Source organism: Canis lupus, unplaced genomic scaffold (genome assembly GCF_011100685.1).
Source record: "Canis lupus familiaris isolate Mischka breed German Shepherd unplaced genomic scaffold, alternate assembly UU_Cfam_GSD_1.0 chrUn_S1836H2033, whole genome shotgun sequence".
Lineage (NCBI taxonomy): Eukaryota > Metazoa > Chordata > Mammalia > Carnivora > Canidae > Canis > Canis lupus.
In genome coordinates this window covers 26835-46919 of record NW_023330696.1, presented here as the reverse complement: position 1 = coordinate 46919, position 20085 = coordinate 26835, and the positions used below count along the sequence as shown (strand labels likewise).

Below are 20085 nucleotides of genomic sequence, written 5' to 3'. Positions count from 1 at the left end.
TAAGTGAAATAAGTCAATGAGATTTTATTCTCTACTATACTCATTCTGAGAACCTAATGCACATCTACTTCTAAAAAAACCTGTTTGTATTCTAGTTTCTATTATCATTGCTATTTATGATTATTTTATAATTTAGACTAAGTGTAAATCAGAAATAAAAATGTCATGACTTACCAATAAAAATTCTAATACTAGATGAGCACTGGGTGTTTACATGTTGGGAAACTGAGATTAAGTAAAAACTATTATTCAAAAATTCTAATACTGCTTTATACGGATTATTTTTAGTATAATAAAAGCTACTATATAAATTGCGTATTTAGGGAATAATACCAAGGAGAAAGAGAATACTGTCTGAAATATGCATAATCTATCCAAGTAGAACCAGGATTAACTTCACATGGCTTGCAGATATTCCAAAAGGTACATGATTACTGTACATATATAGAAAAAATGTTTGTGAAAAAAAACGACTTTCAATTCTTAACTTAGAAAATTCATCCCGAGGCCCTGGGTGACTCAGAGGGTGAACATCATGATCCCAGGGTCCTGGGATCGAGCCCATATCAGGGTCCCCATAGAGAGCCTGCTTCCCCCTGTGCCTAGCTCTCTGCCTCTCTCTGTGTGTCTCTCATCAATTACTGAATAAAGTAATGAAAAAAATAAGCTGACAAAGAAACAGAAAATTCAATCCCAATCCTAAGAAATTAACATAAAATACAAAATATATATTACAAATTAAATATGGAGTGTCTTGAAAATCTTGAAATCTTTGTCAACATATACCATAAAACAGTAATTGTAAACTCAGTGCTTATGGAGGCAAAGCAGGTGACACGAGTCAGTGAAGAACCTAGGCGGGGACACGAGCAAACTGGAGACACATGCCTCCTATAAAGGGACAGCCTCTGCACAGCATACCAAACAGCAGCATGGGCTCAAGGTACCAGAAGTGATCTGTAAGAAAAGCTCAAAATCCAGAGTTCTACATGCGTGCCATAATTTTAAATGTTAGCTCAACTGACACTGGAAACTAAATACATCCGGGGGCCACATTTAGTCTATAGCCTACTTGTGTTTTTCTATTTGCTGTGACTGTTTCCAATGGCCGTGCGTAAAACAAACACTTGGACATCAAACCTTTCCTAAAGCATCAGGATCATGTTTTACCAACAAATTAGGCCCCACCTTCTAAGGAAAATTGCTGTGAAGACTCATTAACACCTACTGTCAGAATTTTCCAATGCTTGTTTCAACTACAATCTATTTGTATTTACTTCCCTCACATTGCTAACCGAACAGACAGGAGTTCAGAGGAATGCTGAAGCAAAGTTATTAAAACAATTACCATCTGTATTGTCACTAACTACATGCTGAATGTTTAACACAGTAGTGATTATGCACGATGCCAGGGCCCTATGAATTTGAAAGACATCCTAAGATAGTCTATCGCACAGCTTCAACTAAAAAAGAAGGTTCACGGATTTCTACTGCTGCAATTGGGAAAACCCTGCTTGTAATAATCAGAATGGTAGCAAAACACGTAAAATCTTTAAAGGGTCAGACTCTACTTATTAAAAGACTACTCATAAAGACTTCCCATCTGGGTGCCGGTGAATGACTGATAGTTGGAAGAAAAGGTAATTATTTTTCAAGCCAACGAGATGACCAATAATTTTCATCTGTAATTCTCAAAGAGATACAGACAGATGAAAGGCTAATGTTGGAGAGAGTGGAAGGAAGTAGCCAGTATCCAACTTCAGTTAAATCTCTTCCAGAGATTTAATATTTTTACATCTCTAAATTTGTATATGTATACCTACCCATTCAGTAGTTGTTAGCCAAGAGTTGTAACAGAATCTCAAAACCCTATTTCCAAATTTCTGCGTACACACGTTATTGGATTCACTCCATCGAAATCTTCACGGGACAGTTTAGGCTTGTAAATTCTTTTAAAGTTCCCTAGTTGACTGTGATTCACCAGCACAAGTCTAGCTGAGAACTAGTACAGTACACAACCATGCCAGTCTCCTCTTTCACCTATGTGGCCAATTCTCCCTATCACTTGAGGATTCAGCCAAAAACAGAAATGAGTCACTTATCAAACCTGCATTCAATTTCCATGGCTAGAGGTAGAACAAGGACTAGTAAACTCAAAATGCAACTTGATTCCATCATTTACACACTCCTTACATCCTTCCCATCAAGACATTCTAGATTTGCAAGCAGAGTTTAGACTCGTATCTAAGTGGCTATAGCTGCAAAATACTATACTGTGTTCTTTCCTCTGCTTGTCCACTTTTTGTTTTTTTTTTTTAAGATTTCTATTGATTTATTCATGAGAGATGAAAGAGAGAGAGAGAGAGAGAGAGAGAGAGAGAGAGAGAGACAGGCAGAGACACAGGCAGAGGGAGAAGCAGGCTCCTCCATTCAAGGAGTGCCATGTGGGACTCGATTCGGAGACCACGGGATCATGCCCTGAGCCGAAGGCATATGCTCAATCACTGAGCCACACAGGCGTCCCTTTTCGTGCCCATTCAACCACCTGTTTACTGCCAATCTGATGTCCTTAGAGTCCTCCTAGAATTGATCTCTATATAAGTTTACAACACACTCACTGGTTCGTAAAGTAAGAATTATTATCCCTGAAAATTGAAGACTCCTTACCTAAACATAAACACTAAGAAAAACAAACACAATCCCAAAACCTTGTCTTGATATTTCCCCTCACTTGCCAAATTTCTAAATCGCTCTGCATGTTCCTGACTGCTTTCTCCTTTGCCCCTCTTTTGTCCCTCTTAAGTCAAGGCTGATAAAAGACAAACTCTGACCGTGTTAATCAATCACTTTTTGATCAAATAGGAACTTCTCAACAGCAGCAAGATTTGATATTGTAAAATACACTTGTTTTGTGTTTTAAGACAAAGCCTATTTCCAAGGCAAATTTTGCTTTCCTCTGTTGTTTGACACTAAATAAGAAAACAAACTGGGTGAGAAAACATTTTTGAAAATAAAGTTTCAGAACACATTCTGTGTTCTCATAAATATTTGCCATAAATACATAAAAGAAACTTGCCTTCTCTAATGCTTCTTTAGAGGTATCATTATTTAGGGGCAACTGAGTGGCTCAGTCCGTTGAGCATCTGACTCTTGGTCTTAACTCAGGTGATGATCAGAGTTATAAGATCCAGCGCTGCGACAGACTCAGCGCAAAGTCTACTTCAGATTCTTACTCTCTTTCTTTTCCCTCTGCCCCCACAACACCCCCTGCTTGTACATGCTCACTCCCCCGCAAAAAATAAAATCTCACGGCTGAGTAATATTCCATTGTGGACATATACCACAGATTACTCAACAATTAGAAACAAAAAATACCCACCATCTGCTTCAACATGGATGCAACTGGAGGGTATTATGCTGAGTGAAGTAAGGCAATCGGAGAAGGACAAACATTACATGGTCTCATTCATACGGGGAATAGAAAAGAGTGAAAGGGAATAAAGGGGAAAGCAGAGAAAACGAGTGGGAAATATCAGTGAGGGGGACAGAACATGAGAGACTCCTAACTCTGGGAACCAAACAAGGGATGGTGGAAAGGGAGGTGGGTGGGGGGTTGGGGTGACTGGGTGACGGGCACCAAGGGGGGGGGCACTTGACGGGATGAGCACTGGGTCCTGTGCTCTTTCTTGGCAAACTGAACTCCAACTAAAAAATTTAAAAAGAAAAAACTAAAAGATAAAATAAGTACATAAACCCCAGAGTGTGAGGTGAAAAAATAAATAAATAAAAAAGCTTAATTAAAAAAAGGAAGGCAGGAAGGAAGAAGTATTATGGTAAGCCTGGGGGGCTCAGTGGGTCAAGCATCTCTCTCTGGTTATGGTCACGATCCCACTCCTGACATCAAGCCCCGTGCATCAGGCTACCTGGCTCAGTGGGAAGGCCTCTTCTTCCCCTACCTCTGCCTTTCCTCCCTACTCATGTTTGCTCTCTCTCATATAAATACAATCTTCAAAAATAAAAAGTGTTGTTATTTAAAGCAAAAGCTTAGACAGTTATTTCAAAATATTTTCATCCAGGAAATGTTTGAGCTTCCAAATATGAAAAATCGACCCTATCTATGACACACAACAGTGTTTCTGCAAGGGCAGCGACTGAAGGTAATGCACGTCAAAGAAAGCACAGGGAGACTGGCAAGTGTGGTCATCACCAGCTCCCCATGCACACCTACCACCCCACTGAGGAACTACATAGGCTGAGCAGGAGCTACTCTCCGGAATGGGAGGCCTCACCGTGGTACATGGCTGGCAGAGTGGCTACCAGCACAAGCAGATACCACCTGTAGGATGTCATGACCTGATCCCCCTGCTCTCATCTTCTGAACCTTAGGGCCTAGAGTGCCCAAGGCCTATTACAACCTGCTGCTTTCTCCTCCCATTTACATTCACCCAAGCTACTCCTCTGGGTCACGGTCTCCTACTCATCCCCAGAAGCATCCATTTCCTAAGCCCCTGCACAGCTTTCGGCCTCCATCAACACCACACTCCCCTCTAGGCCTTCAATCCTTTGTGGGCTCTGAGGGCACCATCTACTCCCAGGCACAAAGGGGAAGATTTTCTTTCTGGGGTGGAAGGGTAGCTAGCAGACAGAATGTTTCCTTACTATATGCATTACTTTTCTCTTTCCCTCCCTCTGCCTTGGTTTTGGAGTTGTTTCCATGATGACAGGACCTGCTGTATAAAATTCAGTGTCGATGTCTTCATATATATATGTGCTATAGTACAAATATATCTACATATACATGTTGAAAAACCTTTTGCAGCTACATTTATTTATTTATTTACTGATTGATTTACTGATTTACTGATTTATTTATTTATTTATTTATTTATTTTTTATTTATTTATAATGTGAAATACGTTGTAAAAAAAACTTGACCTGTACCTTGTTTTTGGCCTCTATATCTCCTTTATTCAAAAGCAGCTTGCGTGCTATTGAGATATTTCCCTCATAGGCCGCATAATGGAGAGCGGTGTTGTCCTTGAAATCCTTAGTATTTACATCAGCACCTTTTCTGAGAAGAATATCTACACATGCCTCTTCTTGGCATTGTACAGCCTGTCAGCATTATAACGAGAAACAGAATGTAAATTCTGGGAACTGAAAGGAAACATGCCACAAGTTTCACCAATGAGTTATGTTTAATTGCAACAAATGTTCATTCCAAGGACTTCAATCCAATCCACCTCAGGCAGACATAGGTGTGACCACCCACCTTCACGAGAGCTGTCCTGTTTTCTCCATCACGGAGGTTTAGCTGGCATTGAGAAAGTACCAGGATCTTCACCATATCTACACTCCCAATGGCACACGCCAAGTGGAGAGCCGTCCTGTGAGCATGAAAGGACTTGTCAGGAAATTACAGTGTACCTTTCCAAAACATTCAAATTAATTCACAGAATTGTAAATGTTAAATACTGTATTATTCTCATGACTCCAAAACAAAGATTTAGTTTTCTTTGGAAGAAAGTACAATATTTATTAGTGATTCTTCACCGCTCTATTAAAAGAGCAGCCTATCTGTTTAGGAAGAGCATGACCTCAGGAGGCAGCTCAACCTGGGTTTGATTCCCACTTTAACTCTGTCGCTTCACAGTGACCATTTAGCCTTATCGCAATTTCCTCATCCACAAAATGGGCATAAAAATAGTTGTCTCAGGTCGCCTGTCTGGCTCACTCTGAAGAGCATGTCACTCGATCTCGGGAGCCAGGGGTTCGAGACCCCTGTTGGTTATAGAGGTTACAAAACAATAGTAATAATAAATAAAATAAAAGGTACTTATCTCACAAGACCTCTTGTCGTGATCCTTAAATGAGGATCCATGCAAAGTTTTAGAATACTAGTTCCTAGCACAAATATTATTATAGCTATTACTACAACTTACAAAGACCCACTACAATTAGGGAAAACAATCCAATTATGCCCACTTTGCAGCTACGTTTAAGGATGAGCAAGAATACTCTATTTCAATGATTCCAAGATGCTCATTTTGTCACCTTTTAATATCTCTGACATCGGAATCCAATTTCTAATTCAAAATGTCTTAAAACTATAACTGGCATGATTTCTAAAAATTTCTTCTTGGTACATAAATAGTGGGGCATCATACAATCTACGGTGTGTCTTAAGTGAAATAATAGTGACATATACAACAGGTCTGTTGCACTTCTAGTCCTATGCTTGGAATTACATTGTTCAAGAGCTAAAATAATTTTCAGTAGTTGAAAGCATTATGAGAAGAGAGGACTAAAAGAACAAAAGAATGTTTTTAAAGCAACCCTTACTTTAAGTTTCAAGGGATTTTAAGTCAAAAGAAACTCAGGATTCAAATAAACGGGGAGAGTTCTTTTATTTTTGGGGGGGGTGGTGGGGAAGCTCATTTTACTAAGCATTTTAATTAATAGAAAATGTTTAGATTCATAGAAATCAAGTATTTTCAATTACCAATATTAGTATTTAGTATTATTGCAATGTCAAAAGGGCAGGTAAAGGTAATCTTTTACAATTTCTGATTCAGAAATGTTTTCCTTTGACAGGAAGTTCCAAGGAAAAGCTTCACGTGAGATTAAGTCCTAATACTTCCATTTAAAATTTCTCACCTAGGGGCACCCGGGTGGCTCAGTTGACTGAGTGTCCAACTTTTGGTTTTAGCTCAGGATGATCTCACGGTCATGAAGACAGACGCCCACATTAGGCTCCATGCTCAGGGTGGATTTTGCTTGAGATCCACGCTTTCCTTCTATTCCTCCCCTCCCATGACCTTCTCTTTTTCTTTTTACAATAAATACATCTTTTATCATTTACAAAATAAAATAAAATCTCTCATCTTAGGAGTGCCTGGCTTGCTCAGTCTGTAGAGCATGTGTCCTTAAATGTCCAGCCCCATGATGGGTAGAGAGATTACTTAAAAATGAAAGCCTTAAAACCTAAATACATAAAATTTCTCATCTTGCTCATACTGGGCAACATGGAGTCTTCTTTTTTAAGATTTTATTTATTCATGAGAGACACAGACAGAAAGCACAGACATAGGGAGAAGCAGGTGCCTCACGGGGAGACCAATGTGGGACTCGATCCCAGAACTCTGGGATCACTCTCTGAGCCAAAGACAGATGCTCAACCACTGAGTCACCCAGGAGTCCCTGAACTCTTGTTAAAATTGAAAAGATCCTGAGTAGACTATGTCTGCTACATAACTTGTGTTCAGGTTTGTCTGAGAAATAAATGGACTGAAAGAATACATAAATTTATTTGGAGAATATAAATAATAGTGAAAGGGAATAGAAGGGAAGGGGAAAAAATGGGTAGGAAATATCAGAAAGGGAGACAGAACATGAAGACTCCTACCGCTGGGAAACAAACTAGGGGTGGTGGAAGGGGAGGAGGGTGGGGGTGAATGGGTGACGGGCACTGAGGGGGGCACTTGACGGGATGAGCACTGGGTGTTATTCTGTATGTTGGCAAATTGAACACCAATAAAAAATAAATTTATTATTAAAAAATTCATTTGGAGAGCTCTGTAGTTTTTAAAGATTTATCTATTTCTTGGAAAAAGAGAGAATGCAGGAGTGCGGTGAAGGGCAGAGGGGCAGAGAGATAGGGAGACAATCTCAAGCAGCCTCCCCATTGAACATGGAGCCCAACAGGGTGCTCAACCCCACAATCCTAACATCATGACCAGAGCCAAAATCAAGAGTCTGATGCTCAACAAACAGCCACCAAGGCACCAAGAAAGTTCAATATTTTTAAAGAAAACTTTTGTGAAGTAAACTAATATTTTTGAAATAGCAATAAAATGTGTATTTGCTATTTTTTAATTTTTTTTCAGAAGAGGGATACAACAAAAATTCTATAAGGTTTTGCAATACCATTTGTATTTTTTATTTTTTATTTTTATAAGGATTTAACCAAAATAAAATCATTAACCGTTCACTTATTAGATGTTATAAAGCTGCACATAATAAAAACATATGTATAGGTCATCCCCCGTGGCGCAGCGGTTGAGCACCGCCTGCAGCCTGGGGTGTGATCCTGGAGACCCAGGATCGAGTCCCACGTCGGGTTCCCTGTAATGGAGCCTGCTTCTCCCTCTGCCTGTGTCTCTGCCTCTCTCTCTGTGTGTGTCTCTCGTGAATAAATAAATAAAATCCTTAAAAAAATAAATAAAAATAAATAAAACCGTATGTATATATTTAATGTATGCGTAATACAACCTACAATACAGATAAAAATATTCCCCTTAGTTCTGAAGAGGCTAAAGGTTGTTAGAAAATACCAATCCTCTCCCATCAATTTTTTTTGAATAGGAAGAGGGGCGCTTAGGTGACTCAATCAGTTAGGCATCTGCCTTTGGCTCAAGTGTAGGGGTCCTGGGATCGAGCCCTACATCATCAGGCTCCCTGCTCCATGGGTTTCTGCTTGTTGTCCCCCTGCCCCTCCCTGCTGCTTGTTTGCCTGGTCTCTCTCTCAAATGAATCGATAAAATCTCTTTAAAGTAAATAAGTAGAAACTATTTTTTGTCTACACAAGATTCATATTCTTGTTCTCCTGGATTAGTTCATTGATAATAAACCTTTCTTAGAATTTTTATGTATCTTTCCTATAGAAATCACAGATTTTAAGAAAATGAAAAATCCACTTAGAATCCAAATGTTTGAAGATAACTAATTTTATATTTGCACATCTTTTTGGCTAACTCAAAACCATTGTCTGCTTATATGTATGTATCATCAAAACAATTTTTCACTCATTTAATGATCCAAAGTACAGCTTTGCATGTTAATGTGTATCAATTATCTCTGCCACATTCAGTGGTCACATAGTAGTCCAGCCTCTGGATACACTGCCATTTACGAATACAGGCCATTAAGTGACTCCTTAATACACTGCTATTGTAAATAGTGCTGAGAATAGCATATTGTATATTATTTATTTCTAATTATTTCCTAAAGATATTTTACATCAATAAGCTTCATGGCTCAAGGAAATACTTATTTTTCAATGTGGTACATAACCACCAAACTATCTGAAAAGTCCAAAACAACTTAAATTTTAAGTAGTATAAGTAACATCATTCCTTATCTTCACAAAGCTTGAGATGGAAAATGGGATTTTATGCCTCTTTTTAAAATATTTTATTTATTTGAAATTAAGAACACCAGCAGAGGGGAGGGGGAAAGAGAAAAGCAGACTCTCCACTGAGCAGGGAGCCTCACCAGGGGCTAAGCTCCAGGACCCAGAGATCATGACCCTGAGAGGAGGTCAGAAGAGGCCAACTGACTCAGCCATCCAGGGGCCCCTATCTCATTCCTGTAATAACTTCCCTGTAAAACGAAGATGTTCTTTTTCTCCAAAACATATGTTGTAAATATTTTGCAAGTACATTCTCTTTTATTTTGCTAATATTACTTTCTGATTCAGAGGCGTTTTTTTTTGTGTCTGTGGCTGAATCAAACTCCAGAATTTTTGCTTTTAATGTCACGAGCCCCTCTACTGCTCGCCCCGACTCCTCCCGCCCACCTCAAAAGCCCTGTTACCTGTTCTTCCTGTCCCTTTTATTTAAGTCATGTAAACCAAAAACCAGCAACTGCTGTATCTCCTGCATTTTTTCTGTATCGCCCTCAATCACAGCTCTGTGGATTCCCCGGAGATCTTGATATCTGATGTGGTATCCGGGACCGGGGCTGTGGAAGCTGTCAACAGTCATAGTCATAGGCGGCGACCTGACCCTCAGAGGCCTGAGGTTGAAGCCGAAGCGCAGCAGGCCCCACCCATTCCGCGCTGTAGATCTCTTTTCCATAATGAAGCCGACAGGCTTCAGTGACACAGGTTTCACCGCCTCTAGTGCGATACACTCCCGCGCCAGCAATAAGGCAAGTGGGCCTCGCCTCAATGTCTCAGGGACTAAGCCCAACGACTTAGAATCTTCCTACGCAGAACCAGTGTAACCTAGCAACGCTGCTAAATGTGAATGCGCCTGCGCACCTCAGAAGCTGGCATCCCTGCGCATGCGCACAGAGGGCAGTGGCCAAGGGTGCCCAAAGCATATATGCGAGGAGGCCCAAGCCTCTCAAATCTCTGAGATCCCCTGTGAGCTGGCTGGCTTCCCTTTAGAAGTTGGTGGGATGACTGAGAATTTGGGGACATTTGCAAAATCCTCTGGGGTGTGGAAATGTAGTCTTCTGGGCCTGTGAGTGGCTCAGTGGTTGAGCATCTGCCTTTGGCTTCGGTCATGATCCGGGGTTCCTGGGATCAAGTCTTGCATCGCACACCCCACAGGGAGCCTGCTTCTCCCTCTGCCTATGTCTTGCCTCTCTCTCTCTCTCTCTCTCTCTCTCTCTGTGACTATCATAAATAATAAAAATTTTTAAAATTTAAAATAAAAAAAATAACATCACTCATTGAGCCCTGCACCACGCAGGGGGCTGATCAGCTCCCCCAAGTGCCCACACCTGAAAGTCAGCACAAAGGCCCCTCCACCAGAAGAATTGATATCAATCAATTAATAACCAAATTAATAACCAAATTTAAGACATACTTAGATAATAATACACTTATACTTGGTGACTTCAATCTAGCGCTTTCTACATTTGATAGGTCTTCTAAACACAACACTTCCAAAGAAAGGAGAGCATTAAATGATACACTGGACCAGATGGATTTCACAGATATCTACAGAACTTTACATCCAAACTCAACTGAAAACACATTCTTCTCAAGTGCACATGGAACTTTCTCCAGAATAGACCACATACTGGGTCACAAAACAGGTCTGAACCGATACCAAAAGATTGGGATCGTCCCCTGCGTATTCTCAGACCATAATGCCTTAAAATTAGAACTAAATCACAACAAGAAATTTGGAAGGACGTCAAACACGTGCAGGTTAAGAACCATCTTGCTAAAAGATGAAAGGGGAAACCAGGAAATTAAGGAAGAATTAAAAAGATTCATGGAAACTAATGAGAATGAACATACAACAGTTCAAAATCTTTGGGATGCAGCAAAACCAGTCCTGAGGGGGAAATACATCGCAATACAAGCAGCCATTCAAAAACTGGAAAGAACTCAAATACAAAAGCTAACCTTACACCTAAAGGAGCTAGAGAAAAAACAGAAAATAGATCCTACACCCAGGAGAAGAAGAGAGTTACTAAAGATTCGGGCAGAACTCAATGAAATCGAGACCAGAAGAACTGTGGAACAGATCAACAAAACCAGGAGTTGGTCCTTTGAAAGAATTAATAAGATAAACCATTAGCCAGCCTTATTAAAAAGAAGAGAAAGAAGACTAAAATTAAAATCATGAATGAGAAAGGAGAGATCACTACCAACAGCAAGGAAATACAAAGGATTGTAAAAACATATTATGAAAAAAAAACATATTATGAATAGCTATACGCCAAATGGACACATTTCTAGAAAGCCACAAACTACCAAAACTAGAACAGTAAGAGATAGAAAACCTGAACAGGCCAATAACAAGGAAGGAAATTGAAGCGGTCATCAAAACCCTCCCAAGACACAAAAATCCAGGGACATGTGGCTTTCCCTGGGGAATTCTATCAAAAGTTTAAAAGAAGAAATCAGGGGATCCCTGGGTGGCGCAGCGGTTTGGCGCCTGCCTTTGGCCCAGGGCGCGGTCCTGGAGACCCGGGATCGAATCCCACGTCGGGCTCCCGGTGCATGGAGCCTGCTTCTCCCTCTGCCTGTGTCTCTGCCTCTCTCTCTCTCTCTCACTGTGTGCCTATCATAAATAAATAAAAGTTTAAAAAAAAATTTTTTAAAGAAGAAATCATACTTATTCTACTAAAGCTGTTTGGAAAGATAGAAAGAGAAGGAGTACTTCCAAATTCATTCTATGAGGCATCACCTTAATTCCAAAACCAGACAAAGACCCCACCAAAAAGGAGAATTATAGACCAATATCCCTGATGAACATGGATGCAAAAATTCTCAACAAGATACTAGCCAATAGGATACAACAATACATTAAGAAAATTATTCACCATGACCAAGTAGGATTTATTCCCTGGACACAAGGCTGGTTCAACACTCGTAAAACAATCAATGTGATTCATCATATCAGCAAGAGAAAAACCAAAACCATATGATCCTCTCAATAGATGCAGAGAAAGCATTTGATAAAATACAGCATCCATTCCTGATCAAAACTCTTCAGAGTGAAGGGATAGCGGGAACCTATCCAGAAAAGACCATATACTGGGTCACAAATCAGGTCTGAACCGATACGGAAAGATTGGGATCGTCCCTGGCATATTCTCAGACCATAATGCCTTAAAATTAGAACTAAATCACAACAAGAAGTTTGGAATGCACTTTGCAATATAATTCAAATTAGAAACCAAAGATGCATATCAATTTCGTTAACTAGTGACACTCAAATTTTTGTCTTCTGTAGAATTTGTAACATACCAATTTAAATGAAATTTATAACTAAAATTTATTCTTTTCCCTCATTTTTTAAAATAAATTTATTTTTTATTGGTGTTCAATTTGCCAACATACAGAATAACACCCAGTGCCCATCCCGTCAAGTGCCCCCTCAGTGCCCATCACCCATTCACCCCCCCCCACCTCCCCTTCCACCACCCATAGTTCGTTTCCCAGAGTTTGGATTCTTTATGTTCTGTCTCCCTTTCTGATATTTCCCACACATTTCTTCTCCCTTCCCTTCTATCCCCTTTCACTATTATTTATATTCCGCAAATGAATAAGAACATATAATGTCTGTCCTTCTCCGATTGACTTATTTCACTCAGCATAATACCCTTCAGTTCCACCCACGTTGAAGCAAATGGTGGGTATGTGTCATTTCTTTTTTTTTATAATAAATTTTTTATTGGTGTTCAATTTCCGAACATACAGAATAACACCCAGTGCTCATCCCGTCAAGTGCCCCCCTCAGTACCTATCACCAATTCACCCCCCCGCCCACCTCCCCTTCCACCACCCCTAGTTCGTTTCCCAGAGTTAGCAGTCTTTATGTTCTGTCTCCCTTTCTGATACGTCCCACACATTTCTTCTCCCTTCCTTTATATTCCCTTTCACTATTATTTATATTCCCCAAATGAATGAGAACATATAATGTTTGTTCTTCTCCGACTGACTTACTTCACTCCGCATAATACCCTCCAGTTCCATCCACTTGAAGCAAACGGTGGGTATTTGTCATTTCTAATGGCTGAGTAATATTCCATTGTATACATAGACCACATCTTCTTTATCCATTCATCTTTCGATGGACACTGAGGCTCCTTCCAGAGCTTGGCTATTGTGGACATTGCTGCTAGAAACATTGGGGTGCAGGTGTCCCGGCATTTCATCGCATCTGTATCCTTGGGGTAAATCCCCAACAGTGCAATTGCTGGGTCGTAGGGCAGGTCTATTTTTAACTCTTTGAGGAACCTCCACACAGTTTTCCAGTGTGGCTGCACCAGTTCACATTACCACCAACAGTGTAAGAGGGTTCCCTTTTCTCCACATCCTCTCCAACATTTGTGGTTTCCTGCCTTGTTAATTTTCCCCATTCTCACTGGTGTGAGGTGGTATCTCATTGTGGTTTTGATTTGTATTTCCCTGATGACAAGTGATGCAGAGTATTTTCTCATGTGCGTGTTGGCCATGTCTATGTCTTCCTCTGTGAGATTTCTGTTCATGTCTTTTGCCCATTTCATGATTGGATTGTTTGTTTCTTTGCTGTTGAGTTGAATAAGTTCTTTATAGATCTTGGAAACTAGCCCTTTATCTGATATGTCATTTGCAAATATCTTCTCCCATTCTGTAGGTTGTCTTTGAGTTTTGTTGACTGTATCCTTTGCTGTGCAAAAGCTTCTTATCTTGATGAAGTCCCAATAGTTCATTTTTGCTTTTGTTTCTTTTGCCTTCGTGGATGTATCTTGCAAGAAGTTACTGTGGCTGAGTTCAAAAAGGGTGTTACCTGTGTTCTCCTCTAGGATTTTGATGGACTCTTGTCTCACATTTAGATCTTTCATCCATTTTGAGTTTATCTTTGTGTATGGTGCAAGAGAGTGGTCTAGTTTCATTCTTCTGCATGTGGATGTCCAATTTTCCAGCACCATTTACTGAAGAGACTGTCTTTCTTCCAATGGATAGTCTTTCCTCCTTTGTCGAATATTACTTGACCATAAAGTTGAGGGTCCACTTCTGGATTCTCTACTCTGTTCCATTGATCTATGTGTCTGTTTTTGTGCCAGTACCACACTGTCTTGATGACCACAGCTTTGTAGTACAACCTGAAATCTGGCATTGTGATGCCCCCAGCTATGGTTTTCTTTTTTAAAATTCCCCTGGCTATTAGAGGTCTTTTCTGATTCCACACAAATCTTAAAATAATTTACTCTAACTCTCTGAAGAAAGTCCATGGTATTTTCATAGGGATTGCATTAAACATGTAAATTGCCCTGGGTAACATTGACATCTTCACAATATTAATTCTGCCAATCCATGAGCATGGAATATTTCTCCATCTCTTTGTGTCTTCCTCAATTTCATTAAGAAGTGTTCTATAGTTTTTAGCCCACAGCAAATATAATTCTCAATGGGGAAGCACTGGGAGGCTTTCCCCTAAGATCAGAAACAAGACAGGGATGTCCACTCTCACCACTGCTATTCAACATAATACTGGAAGTCCTAGCCTCAGCAATCAGACAACAAAAAGACATTAAAGGCATTAAAATTGGTAAAATTTATTCTTAAGGCTGACCGTGAAGACCATTTAATTTATTAGCATTTGGCTGAACTAAACACAGAAAGGACAAGGAGAAAAAAAGAGTTGTGGCTGCAATACTACAAAAGAAAAGAAATCCTGCAATCTGCAAAGGAAACAAGTTACAATTAAAATGCTAATTGCAAAAAAAGTGAAATGCTAATTGCATATGTAATACACTGTTTGATACATGATAGGTCACTTCTTTTGGCTAAAAAGGATATAAATCAGACGATATGGCGGGGGTGTGTGTGAGTTACATGTTATACTTTGATACTGAAAACCCTTGCTTGTTAAGTCAAAATAAGCTCATGAAATTCATTAAGAAAACAAAGGAATCTGAAAGTAACATAGAGATACTGGCCCTCTGTCTTATCAGTGCTGAGAGAGAACACGAAACGGACAAGGTCTGACCCAAGATGGCACACTATCCTGCTATTATATTACTCCAGAATAATCACATCAAAAAGTGAGATCTGGGGATCCCTGGGTGGCTCAAGGATTTGGCGCCTGCCTTTGGCCCAGGGCGTGATCTTGGGAGTCCTGGGTGATATCAAGTCCCACATCTGGCTCCCTGCGTGGAGCCTGCTTCTCCCTCTGCCTGTGTTTCTGCCTCTCTCTCTGTATCTCTCTCTCATAAATAAATAAATAATAAATAAATAAATAAATAAATAAATAAATAAATAAATAAATAAATAAATAAAATCTTTAAAAAAACCATTAAAAACCAGTGAGATCTTTTAGTTCATGCCAGCCTTTCTCAGGCCTCACCCCAGCAGTTAGAAGGGGAGTACGTGTCTATCAAGAAAGACCTAATAAAAGATACATAGTTTTTTACAAGAACATAAACCTTAACTTTTTACAGTGCAACTCCCAGACCAAGAGCAGCCACTTAAAAAGAACTACATGGAAAGTTAATTACATCTGCTTTACCCTCTACATCACTAAGCTATACTGTCAGAAAAACAGATTTAAAATATAACATGGTGAAGGCACTCATCAGAATTAAATAGGGGAACAATGGTCATAAACAACTCGCAAATGTTAGTGGCACGTGACACTGGAGATTGATTACCTCACTCCTACTCTGTGGACACATGTCCTCTGGGAACTCTGCTCCCCATTTCCACACTCCTGGGCCCCCGTGCGAGAGCTTCTACCATTTGGAACAGCACCTGTGACCAACGGGGAGTGCACGGGTGGAGAAATGTAGCAGACAGTGCGCTGGCCCTCAAAGACTTCTGCCTTGCAGTGACACACTTTACTTCTTTTCACATTTCATTGACTAAAAAGTCACATGACCATAAGTAACATAACCTTATATGTGTCTGTGAACAGCAAATATCAGACAGTATACAGCAGGATGGATAGATGCTTACAACAATATACAAAATTCTTTTTCATTCCAAGTGAATCGTCTGAAAGAAATTTTAGGTCATACACACAAAAGCCTATGATTTCACTTCTGGCATGCAAGGTAGGTACCACTATTATCATCATTCACATATAAGGAACAGAGGTGCCACGAGGTCAGACAATGAGGTATTATCATCACACTGTTGGCATGATATTCTTGGCACAGCCAGAATCCAAGTCCAAGCAATGTAGCTCCACAGCCCCGGCCCTGAACTACCACCACAGATGTGTGTGCACCAGAATGGAGAGCCCGGGGATCTGCACACACGGAATACTCCTTACTACACCCAATTGACCATATAGCTAAGGCACTCCAAGAGAGGTGACTAGACAAACATAATGACAATGAAATGACCTCAAGGATGAAAGACAAAGGAACAAAAGAAAAAAGAAAAGAGGCAGCGAAAGGTCCACACTTGACCTGGATGAATAATGAAAGGTGTCCTGGAGGTTGCAGGATCCCTCCCTCTAGAAATTACCTTTAGTGCCTTGAGCCTCACACCAGACTCTCACTCATTCAATGAGTGGTAGCTGAGTGCCTAAGGGACCAAACTAAACTTCAAGGAGTACTACTCAGTCCCTCCTCCACCGAAATCAAATGGAGCTGGTGACAAAAGTTCACTTGTAATTCTATGCTAGATTCTGGGACACATATTCCTGTGATACTGTGAATATGGTGGTGATGTCTCCAAGTCAGCCCATAAAAGCAGGTTTCAATCCATCCTATGAGGGGTGTCTGGGGGGCTCAGGCAGTTAAGCATCTGCCTTCAGCTCAGGTCATGATCTCAGAGCCTCAGGGAGGAGCCCCACCGCTGAGGTGCTCAGCGGGCAGTCGGTCACCTTCTTTCTCTCCCTCTGCCACTTCTTACCTGCTCATTCATTCTCTCTCTCTCTCTCTCTCTCTCTCTCTCGTAAATGAATAAACTGTTTTAAGAAAAAAAATCTACCCTGTGAGATTCTACCTCAACCTTGACTTTTCTTCCAACAGAACTTGTGTTTCTATAGCCCTTTTCACACAACTCAGAGAAGCGTGGACCTAGCCTCTGTACAATCGCCACATCCCGTTCCATCTCGGCCCTGAGGAACAGGCCACTCCCTTTTACCATCTGGGTCCACAATGAATTGTGGTCAATGTACTCTGAGAACCAATGCAGAATGTCAGGCCCACGCTCATGACCAAACACCTTCCCGGCAACAGGACATGAACTACCACCTACCCTGGCAATAAAACAAGGGTTCTGAAAACCACACAGTCCAGAGACTGAGGAGATAACGGGAGATGAAGTGGGGTACTGCTAACGCCAACACAAGGCTCGGCAAGCCAGTCACCTCCGGTCACGTACAATCACCTGTAGGATGATTTGGCAAAGCTGAATACAGTGGGAGACACATGTTCATGCCCCAACAAATCCACTGTTAGGTAGAATAGCTCAGGAGCTTGTAACTTCCCTACTAGAATTCCTGGTCTCTGGAGATGGAGAAAAACAGGAATCACCTCCACAAGGGAAGTGAGAACTGCCTTCCTGCCTCCACTCATTCCAGGCAATCAACTACCTGCTCTTATGTGATGCTCAGGAGGAAACATCCCACGTGCATTTTTGTAGAGCAAATAGACTCCTGTTATTAAATTAGGAATCGATCCAAAAGTAAGGTGACTGTTCTGCAACGAAGCATGGTTGAATAAACACTTAAATCTCACACTAACTTTCAGAAGGCAGCTGATGTGTTACGCTGAACACAGACTACCTCGGTAGGAGACAGCCCCATCAAGCAACCATTTCGGGACATCTGTAAGAAGAGAAACTGAGCATTTCCAATGACAACCTGGCTCCTAATCACTCAGCCCCAGTCCCACACAGATCTCTAAGAAGGGCTACATATGGCCTCTGTCTTGAGAGTGTGAATTACAAAGGCAACTGTTTACTCAGGGTCTCAGGAATTCCTATCTTTGGCAGACTTTACCTGTTTCTGTGCCAGAAAAAAATGTCAACTATAACGTAAGAAATAAGGTTGTCTGCTTCCTCCAACACAGCTGGCTGAACAATTATCTTGGACTGCCCAAGGAGCATTACCAGCTTCTGATGCCCAGGTCTCCACTCTGTCAGACCAGGTGGCCATGGATCATTTGCAACATCTGGCTATCTTTTCCCTTTCCTCCCACCAAGGCAAATAGGACTGCAGAGGCAAGTAACATAACCACCCCAACCGGGTTACTCTGAACCTAACACCACCTCTCCCCTTTCGAACAGTACAATTTGTTTCTAACAAGCCCTGTACCCCCCCAAGTATCTTATAAATTATTCTTTTGAATCTCACTTACTACTATGTAAATCTCACCTTCCCTCCCCCACTACTTTGCTTCTCGTTGCTTCTAGACTCAAATAAAAGAGGAAACCAAAGGCCTGCACAGAAAATAAGTTTATAAAACCACTGCTCAAAACATGATCTCTCTGTCTTTCTCTCTCTCTCTTTCTCTCTTTAATAGCTTGGCTGTATCAATTATCTTGGAAATAACTTTTTTCCAAGCAACACTCATGGTGCTAATTAGTAAGAAAATTGGAATTACTGAAGGATGAAGATCACACATAAACTTCAAATTGGTCTTTCATTTTCTAATGTTTCCTACTTGGAAATATAAATATAAATAAATTCTTGTTAATAGGTTACCTTCTGAGCATCTGTTCAAGACTTACTTGTAGACTCAGACAAAGAAGACTTCCACTTTTAAAATTCTACCTAAATCGCAAGTATTAAAATCTTCACAAATTCACATGAATATCGAGATTTAAAATAAACTAATTATCCATCATATCTTCCTCCCTCTGGTCAACTACCCTGTCCACAACTTTGTGTGTTTCATTAAAAACAACATTCCAGGCTATCTTTTCCAAAGGAGAAACTGAATATTTCCAATTACAAATATAATTTGGCAGGGAGTTGGTATTCAAAATACACAACGAATTCTTTACAAACCAGCAATAAAAATAAGAACCAAATGATAAAACTAGGTAAAGCGAGACTTTTGGTTTCAGCTCAGATCATTAGGGAGAATGAAAGTCACAGAGCAAACTGCCTCTCGGAAATCAGAAAAAAACAGAGGAATAGAGAGATTCATGGCCAAGATCAGCTTAGCAAAGCAGAAGCCGGTGGAGCCAGAAGCTTGTAGGAAAACAAAAATGGTAACTCTGATGAATTGATGGTGACTGGATGCGGAAGTCTGAGAGTCAAAAACCTCCTGAGCCCCAGTCCTAGGGGAGGAGGCCCCTGCACGTTCCTTGCACCAAATTCTCATAGTGAAGACTGGAGAAAAATCCCCTTGGGTTTGCAATAGAAGAATAGAGAAACAATCATTTTGAAATACGTTAAGTCAAGAGCTTTTTCCGTAACCGAGGCCTGCCCTCTGAGAAAAGCAGCTTTAAATAGAGCCCTATTGGACCTGGGGAAAGAGCTGTAAGGTGAACTCCAGCCCCTGCTAGCCTTCCTGACCCAACTAAGGAAGGAGGGGAAAAAAGGAGGCTAAGAAATGCTTATAGGAGTCAGCAGAGCCCAGGACTCAGGCCCACTAAATAACGGACACTTAACCATCAAGATCACAAGAACAACTCCCCACCAACGGGGTGCCAGTGAAACCACAGTGGTCATAGCTGAGAGATGCACATCAAAGACCTCAAGAGAGTTCCTTAAAGAGCCAGAGGAGGAGGCAGGGAACGGGAGAGACACGAAGGTTTCCGAAGCCTCTGACACTGACAGCTATAGCAAACATTCAACACAACCTAACCTCTAGCTGGCTTAACATAAAAGCTCACACTAAAAGCTGGATTATATCAGTTCCTATTACCCAATAACTATGTCCAATTTTCAA

General features: G+C 40.7%; 1 protein-coding gene and 1 non-coding gene across 8 annotated transcripts in view; both read right to left on the bottom strand.

Annotated features, from left to right (window-relative positions):
- Positions 1–20085, bottom strand: part of LOC119878699 (ankyrin repeat domain-containing protein 7-like) — a 60823-nt gene that overhangs the window by 13917 nt on the left and 26821 nt on the right. For 6 of the 7 annotated variants that reach the window (XM_038589283.1, XM_038589282.1, XM_038589286.1 and 3 more), the window contains 2 exons: positions 5273–5387; positions 4942–5115 (listed from right to left, as the gene is read on the bottom strand). In XM_038589283.1, the coding sequence (XP_038445211.1) occupies positions 4942–5115; positions 5273–5347 (249 nt within the window). In that variant the 5' untranslated portion in view covers positions 5348–5387. Of the gene's footprint in view, positions 1–4941; positions 5116–5272; positions 5388–9594; positions 10366–20085 lie in introns of those variants that run through there. The other variant, XM_038589281.1, reaches the window with a different exon arrangement.
- On the bottom strand, positions 9256–9368 carry MIR8864-1 (microRNA mir-8864-1). Its single transcript, NR_128817.1, has one exon. It is a non-coding gene; the product is annotated as a microRNA mir-8864-1 (primary transcript).